We start from the raw sequence: 8,411 nt of genomic DNA, 5'->3' as shown, positions 1-8,411 counted from the left end.
GCCAGATCAGATTGGAGCCTGGTGCAGCCTTCTGGCTTGCCAGTCCTCAGTCAAATTGTCCAACCCATGCTAGCATGGAAAACGGACGTTAAACGATGATGATATATAGTATCTATTATACTATATATATTTAGTATATATAATATAAACCATATTCTATATATATATACAGTATATAAAATATATACTAGATGTAATATATATGATATATATAATCCATATATATATATGTATATATGATATATCATGTGTGTGTGTATATATATATATATATATATATATATAGAATTCAGTTAGAGGTTATGAAGGGATGGTGTCATACAAGGAAATACTGGTTCAATACCTGATATTTGGGGGGGGGGGGAAATAAATTTCCTTAAAATAATAATTTTGTATATAAACTGTAATTTATATTCATGCAAAGGAAAATGAAGATAATGGAGATTTGGAAGTTAATAAGTGTTTATTATCAGCAATAAATTATCATTATCCCTTACAGGTGTTTCAATTATAAACACAAAAAGCACCATCCGAATGTTGCTGATGCCAGTTAAATGATGATGATGATGATTAAATTCATATTTCTGAGCATAATTTCTTTAGAGGGTAAAAAAATATACCCTTACATGTTATATATGTTTGTTTGTAGATTGATCACAGCAGACTAAGTCTGTATGTATATATGTGTGTATATATGTATGTATATATATATATATGTGGCTGTGTAGTAAGTAGCTTGTCTACCAACCACATGGTTCAGTCCCACTGTGTGGTACCTTGGGCAAGTGTACTCTATAGCCTCGGGCTGACCAAAGCCTTATGAGTGGAAACAAGTAAAAGAATAAAAAACTGTGCCATTTCAATCTCAAGCAATACCAGGTATATCTGCTAGTAATATTATAAAAAAGAGAAGTGGATTTCCTCACAAAACCATTGTGTACCAGCTGCAACCCAACGAATCAACTTTTTTATTGAGGTGGTGAGTGTTATGTATTGAACGTCTAATCAATATATAACAAATGTATAGCATTTGCTTAGATAATTAAAAACAGCCAGTCACATAACATGCACAAGTTTAATGTGAATTTGTCCATTTTTTTCTATATATTGCAATTAAAAAAAACGAAGATACAGTTGATTAAATTAAACAGAGACACACAAGATTATAGTTGATGTTGTTACCCCTTCTCATATGTTCTGTTGTTGGTTATGCCTCTGCAACAACGAAATAGAAATTTGCAGTTTATGGCTATTTGATCCTTGTTCCTATACCTGTGCTAAGCAAATTACAAAACTTGACAACTGCATTCTCACAAGTGATGGTAGCACGAACCACCCAATTTCACACTGTAAAGTAGTTGGTGTTGTTGTTGTTGGCACTCTGTCGCTTACGATGTTGAAGGTTCCAGTTGATCCGATCAATGGAACAGCCTGCTCATGAAATTGACGTGCAAGTGGCTGAGCACTCCACAGACACGTGTACCCTTAACATAGTTCTTGGGGATATTCAGTGTGACACAGTGTGACAAGGCTGACAAGGCTGACTCTTTGAATTACAGGCACAACAGAAACAGGAAGTAAGAGTGAGAGAAAATTGTGGTGAAAGAGTACAGCAGGGTTCGCCACCATCCCCTGCCGGAGCCTCGTGGAGCTTTAGGTGTTTTCGCTCAATAAACACACACAACGCCCGGTCTGGGAATCGAAACCGCAATCCTCCAACCGTGAGTACGCTGCCCTAACCAGTGGGCCATTGCGCCTTCACAGTTGGTGTTAGGAAGGACATAAAAACCATGCCAAAATAGACAGTAGAGTATGATGCAGTCCTTGAACACATCATAAGCTGCCAAATCATCCAATCCATGTCAGTAAGGAACATGGATGTTAAATAATAATTTGCAAATTATGACACATAGCATTTACATTAAATTGAATGAAGTTACACTGTCACTTGCAAATGAACATTCAGTTTAATCATCAAATCATGAAGAAATCAGATTATAAATAAATAAAAAAAAAAAATTGTATAAATCTTCCTGATAAACAAATCATTCCCTTCATGTGAGACCATTAAATTTCGCACCAAAATATATATATATATATAAGCTACAAAAATGGATGTATACAAGATCCAGAATATATTAAGCATCATATATATAACTTCTTACAATGCAATAAAATATTATCCTTTATGGTTTATGTTTCTATTTGTAAGATAAATTGTACAATATTATCACAGGTTTTTGAGAATTCTCAATTATCTATTATACAAAGTCAGTAATGTCTTTTCTTATGTCATAATGTAGATATTGTGGTTATAAATAGTGCTGGGATGTTGTTATCACAGTTAGGTCTTTCCAGTATTTTGTGTAAAAGTTTTATAGATGTCCTTTTATAAACTTTGACATTCATCCCGTTACTCTTGGAAATGAATACACAGACATATAGTTAAGCAGCATTTTAGAAGAAATGATTGACTACAGACATCAGTCATATGTTTTTTCAGTTGTATGAGTATACTTGTGTCTAGTTAAGTTACCAGTCTGAGAAAATGACCGACCACAGATATCACACTGAAATGGTTTTTCTCCTGTATGGATACGCTTGTGAGCAGTTAAGTGACTTGTTAGAGAGAATGATCTACCACAAATATCACAGTGATATGGCTTCTCTCCTGTGTGATTGTGACTGTGTTTAGTCAGCTTACTGCTTACAGTGAATAATTTACCACAGATATCACTATAATATGGTCTTTCTTCACTGTGAATGCGTTTGTGTTTGGTTAATTCAGCAGTGTGAGAGAACGGTATACCACAGATGTTACAATGATAAAGAGTTTCTCCTGTGTGAATGCGTTTGTGTTTAGTTACATCACTATTTTGAGAGAATGATTTACCACAGATATTACACTGGTATGGCTTCTCTCCTGTATGAATACGTTTGTGAATAGTTAAATGACTTGTCTGAGAGAATGACTTATCACAAATATCACATTGATATGGTTTCTCTCCAGTGTGAGTATGTTTGTGAGTATTTAAATGACTTGTCTGAGAAAAAGATATACCACAGATATCACAGTGATATGGTTTCTCTCCGGTATGAATATGTCTGTGAGTAGTTAAGTTACTCCTTGCAGAAAATGATTTACCACAAATATCACAGTCATACGGTTTCTCTCCTGTATGAATACGTATATGTCTAGTTAAGTGACTTGTTTCAGAGAATGATTTACCACATATATCACAGCAATATGGCTGCTCTCTTGTATGAATATGTCGGTTGTGTACAGTTAAAGTACTTCCACGAGAGAAAGATATATCACAGATATCACAGTGATATGGTTTTTCTCCAGTATGAATATGTTTGTGTGTATTTAAGTTACTTCTTGCAGTAAATGATTTGCCACAGATATCACAGTGATATGGCTTTTCCCCTGTATGGATGCGCTTGTGTTTAGTTAAATCTCCTTTTCCAGAGAATGACTTACCACAGATATCACAGGGGTATGGCTTCTCTCCTGTATGAATGAGTGTGTGAGTACTTAAGTGACCTCTTTGAAAGAAAGATTTACCACAGATATCACAATGATATGGTTTCTCTCCTGTATGAATGCGTTTGTGCTTAGTTAAATTACTGCCTTCAGAGAATGATTTACCACAGATATCACAATTATATGGCTTTTCGCCTGTATGAATACGCTTGTGAGTAGTTAGATTACCCTTCTTAGAGAATGACTTTTTACAGATATCGCAATGGTATGATGATTTCCTTATCTTTTTCAGCATCAAATCAGGAAAATCAATACTGTTAGACAGTGAATTAAATTTAGATTTGTTTTCATATAATTCATTTTCCATAATTTTTCTCCTCACACAACACTATATTTTTCTCGTTCTTGTTGATATCTGAAGATTCACGAAACTCCTTTGTAAATTTGACCAAGTTTAATTAGAATGCAAATTCATCATGGAAAATGGACTTTAAATGATGATGATCTTGTGCATGTTCGAGACTGTAAATCAAGTCTCAATACAAATAGGTTTATATGTTGAATATGACAGGTTTGTTTAGTCTTTAAAAGATGATATTGATTCTGCATTTGATGTAAATATGTTAAACCAGTATCATTTTATATTCTGAAATAAAAGAGAAACAGTATGATATAGAGGATACTTACAAAGAGATTTAACAGTAGAAAAATAGGCTTAAACTGTAGATATAAACAACTGAATAACCATTTGTTATCAAAATCTATTTTGACTGAAGATTCAACTCTGAATGGGATGGAAATTTTAAAATGTATTGAAAATTTACTTTTACAAAATATAACGAAATAAAAATTGGGTTAAGTTATAATATCATATAGTGTTATAATGTATTAAACCGTTTGTAGCAACAACGAAATATGTAGGGTCTCAATCTTTTTTTCTCCTATTATTCACAATAATGCTACTGAATTCAGTGGTTTGTGAGTAAAACTATTTATATTTACTAGACATTTTAAAGTTAAAAGTAATTTTTAAGAAAAGGAATACCAGAATATTACATGTCTCCGACAGATGAGCAAGGAACTAGGTAGGATTTCCACACATCACCACTTCCTGCATTTCATCATACAATTTGAATTACAATTCTGAGGGAATTGTTTTTAAAAAAAAATTCAGTTTCTTTTTTTTAATATTTTGCTTCCTCTCCTCACCCCCAATTTCTAGCCCTTTTCCTTCCCTTTAAAATAGTGATAGTTATTTCAAAACTGTCGATAAGACAATATTATACCTCATATATATAAAGTCCCTCGCACAAGTTTATAAAGGAATAGACACAAACGATTTTAGGCGAATTTGTGTAAAGAGTTATTTAGAAATACTGTATCTGATGTATTCAAAAACATTTACACTACATCAGTATTTAAGAATTCTACATATTTAATTTTAAAAAAATTTGTTTTTGTAATTGAATGGAGTTGAAAATATGAGTAATTAACGAAACAATAACTTTTTATATTTCAATCATGAGATAAAGAAAAATTGGGTCAGCAAAAAGTCAGTAGTGCCCACGAATGCATACAATACTAACGACTATAGTGCTTCCAAAATTTAATACTGATTTTTTTATACTTACGGAAATGATTTTATAAAAGACATTGTTATTAATGTGTTTGTATTGTGATGAGTAATAAAAACAGTTGGGACTCGAGACAGAAATGGATAACACACCCACTACGCATGCGTATGTCAATTATGTAAGGAAGCATAACTCTCATTATGTCTACTCGAAGTGGTGGTCCGTGGACCAGTGCCGGTACGCGGCGAGTTTCCAGAAAAGAAAAAAAACAATAGCACAATTCGCCTTATGCACTGTAGTAAACAACTAACCAGCTGGCCAGTAGAGTGTGGTACTCACTGACCGTGGTAGAGATTGTGTAATTAAATGTAGTATATTTGTGATGTGACAATATATTTTCTATTGATCAGAGCTTATTGGTGTAGTATTAAGATTATATTAGTGTTTGCGCTTGTAGAAAGGCAGTTGTTTCTAGCGATGTGATGAGATCAAAAGGGTGGGGGAATTGAGGTAGTGGAGCTCTGGTGAGTGGTGATATCTGGCAACCTTGTAACTAAGCTGGTCACCCGCAGTTACCATCAAGAAGTTGAACAGAGAGCATCATATGGATATCTACGCTTTTGTCATTTGGGGCCCTGTCATAACCACCTGATCGATTAATGTTTACAACTTGACCCGAAAACGAAAATCAGAAAAAATAGTACATTAACCATAAAGGGTATTTTAAGAAAAATTATGAGAACAAAAAATCTTAATTAACTAAATTCCTTACCTACCTGTTCCGTTTTCTCAAGTGGCTGGAAAAAAAAATCAATCAGGAAAAGTGTATTGGGTATGTGTGTGTACTGTGATTGTGTCCCTTTAATAATACCCAAATGACTTCTTTATTATTACTACATTAAAAAAAAATTTTAACTTTAATTTTTAAATACAATTTAAGAATAACGCGTTCACCAGATTCCAAAGATTATACCAGAATAATAATTTTCTTTTTAACGCACATTGAAATGAAGAAAAAAATTCAATTATAATTGTTATGCATGGATAATATTTCCTTCCATTACAAAAAAAAATTAAGAAAAAACTAATTATCTTAACTAGAATAATAGAAACACTCGAATATTTGCGACAATATTGATTATTTTTATATCTAATTTACAGATGGCGAAGCGAGGCCCTATAGACAAATCTATCAAGCCGAGATATCCGGTTGCTGAACGCGATTTTGAATCAGATGACAGCGATGTAAATGAAACCGAAGTATTGCCGGCAAAAAGAATTCGTACTAGCTCCACTCGGAAATATGACTCCTCATACATTCAATTCGCTTTCGTAGCCATGAATGATTGGGGCGTGCAAAAACCGCAGTGTGTTATTTGTAGAGATGTGTTGGCCAACGACTCAATAGCTAGTGGGGTGGGACTGTAGGGGCGGTCCACCCCGGGCGATAATTTCAAAGGGGTGGTACTTTTAGGTCGGCTGTAGGCAATATGTAGTTTTTTGTGGGGTCCAGGGGCGGCAAAAGGAAGAGCCGCTCTGGGTATACTCTAGCTAAGTGACTCCAGTCTAATTTAGCATGGTTTCTATGGCTAGATGCCTTTCTAAAACTAACCACTTTACAGAATGTTCTGCGTGCTTTTACATGGCACCATACAAGCGCTTATGCATGGCACTGGCACAGGACTCTTGCAAGCCAGTGTTCTTCACCAGGGGTACAGCCTGAATATTTCTGTTGTGGAGTACGGGTCTTTGAGTACAGCAAGGTGCCAAGTATCTCGGTCACTTTTTATCTCATCTGAAAGGTTCAACGTCCTGAGGTCGTCCTTCAGTACTTTGTCCCATATCTTTCTGGACCCCCCCCCTTTTTTACATGTTCCATCGACTTTGAGAGATCAGCACTTCTTTATGGAACTGTCTTCTCTCTTGTTCTAACTCCTCTTATACCTTACTTCTGTCTGAAAAATTACAAAATAGACCCAGTTACTATTATTCAAATCCCACTCCATTACCTCGACCGGTCTCCCTTCCTGAGAAGAAGACCGTGTCTCCACTCTGTATTGTGAATCTTCCCTGACCGTTCAGCCAGTGTTCCAACAGCCCGAGGACACTCACTCTGCATCCCTTCATCTCAGATGTTATCACATTTAGCTTCCCCGTGATGAGTCTCTTCTGACATTCCATGTGGCAATGATCTACTCCTTATGTAGGTGAATACCCCTCTTTTTCACACTAGGACCGTCGGGAGGAAGGTGTCCAGTACTTGGGTTTAACCCACCTCCGTCATCACCTGATTGACTAGATGTACTTGGAGAAGCATAAACCTCTTCCGCAGTGGCATTTGACACATCTTCAGGCACGCGGGTCTTACCTTCCAATGTGATATCTGGCAATGTAAGGCTTGAAATCATGATAACAATCTCGACTATATAGTGCGGTAGGTCGTCAGCATCTTTCCGCACCAGGGTTGAGATCCCTGAACTTTCATGACAGTGGAACAAAATTAAAGGAATTTAGTGAAAGTGAATTTAGTAAAAGTGAAAGTCAAACAGGAAAGATCCGGATATTGAAGCGTATGACTCTTTTTTTACAAATGTAATTCTGAAGAGGCAAATTTACATTATTTTGTCTTCCTCATTTTTCCCGAGATAAACTTGTCTTTTATGTACTTAAAGAAAACAGAGATAATTTTCTGAAACAGTGAGTTCTGAATATGTTATAGCTTTTTTTAATGCATTTAGAGAAGGTCATTTGCTTAGCTGATTAATAGGTGTTGTAAGGTAGTGAACATATATAAAAAAAAATTTTCCTCGAAGTCAAAAATGCAGTAAATGTTACGTACAGTGCATCCCCGTTTTTAAATAAAAAACACTGAAGAATTTGAAGTTTTCACGTAGAAACAAAGTGCTTCGCTCTCTATTGATTAGAGGTAATTTCTTCGCACACAACCACTGACAGTTCCAATATGTGAACCTCACACTCCTCTAAATCTATAAACACTGTAGATATACTATTTCTTTGTTTACATTTATTCACAGTGTTAATAATAAGTAATTAATTTAAGAGATTGTTCGTTAAGCAGAATAGAGATATCTTATAAGTAGTTCAAAGTTCTGCTCAATGTATCAATGCTCTCATCAATTTCAAGTCCCCCAACATCTCTATTTCATTTTACAAGTAAGTACATTGTTATATAAGTACCGTTCATATTTAACTTACACATTTCTTTTGTACAAAAATCGATCAATGTTTGCTTTAACATCCGGTCACCAAAACAAAAAACCAAAGGTAGAGACGGACTATATGTAATCTGAACCTCCCCACCTTATTTATTAATTTTTTTTTACGGAATC

At 34.8% G+C, this 8,411-nt stretch overlaps 2 protein-coding genes across 4 annotated transcripts in view; one reads left to right on the top strand and one right to left on the bottom strand.

The window, feature by feature from the left end:
- Positions 1-453: 453 nt before the first annotated feature.
- LOC106872809 (zinc finger protein OZF) lies at positions 454-6,135 on the bottom strand. 3 transcript variants are annotated; one of them, XM_052969390.1, is made up of 2 exons: positions 5,834-6,135; positions 454-4,133 (listed from the first exon to the last, which is right to left on the bottom strand). In XM_052969390.1, exon 2 carries the CDS (start codon positions 3,852-3,854, stop codon positions 2,484-2,486), a length of 1,371 nt encoding a protein of 456 aa, XP_052825350.1. In that variant the 5' UTR covers positions 3,855-4,133; positions 5,834-6,135; the 3' UTR covers positions 454-2,483. The 3 variants fall into 3 exon arrangements, with proteins under 3 accessions (XP_052825350.1, XP_014775413.1, XP_052825349.1); XM_014919927.2 differs by having other exon boundaries at positions 5,838-6,135; XM_052969389.1 differs by lacking the exon at positions 5,834-6,135 and adding an exon at positions 5,119-5,324.
- An 847-nt stretch (positions 6,136-6,982) lies between these two features.
- Positions 6,983-8,411, top strand: part of LOC106872817 (zinc finger protein 271) — a 6,390-nt gene continuing 4,961 nt past the window's right edge. Inside the window, exon 1 of the mRNA XM_014919936.2 lies at positions 6,983-8,235. The gene's annotated coding sequence lies outside the window, so the exon portion shown is untranslated. The remainder of the gene's footprint in view (positions 8,236-8,411) is intronic.

Source organism: Octopus bimaculoides, chromosome 7, assembly GCF_001194135.2.
Source record: "Octopus bimaculoides isolate UCB-OBI-ISO-001 chromosome 7, ASM119413v2, whole genome shotgun sequence".
NCBI classification, from domain to species: domain Eukaryota; kingdom Metazoa; phylum Mollusca; class Cephalopoda; order Octopoda; family Octopodidae; genus Octopus; species Octopus bimaculoides.
Note: the sequence above shows the minus strand (reverse complement) of the source record. Positions and strands in the feature narration are given on the sequence as shown.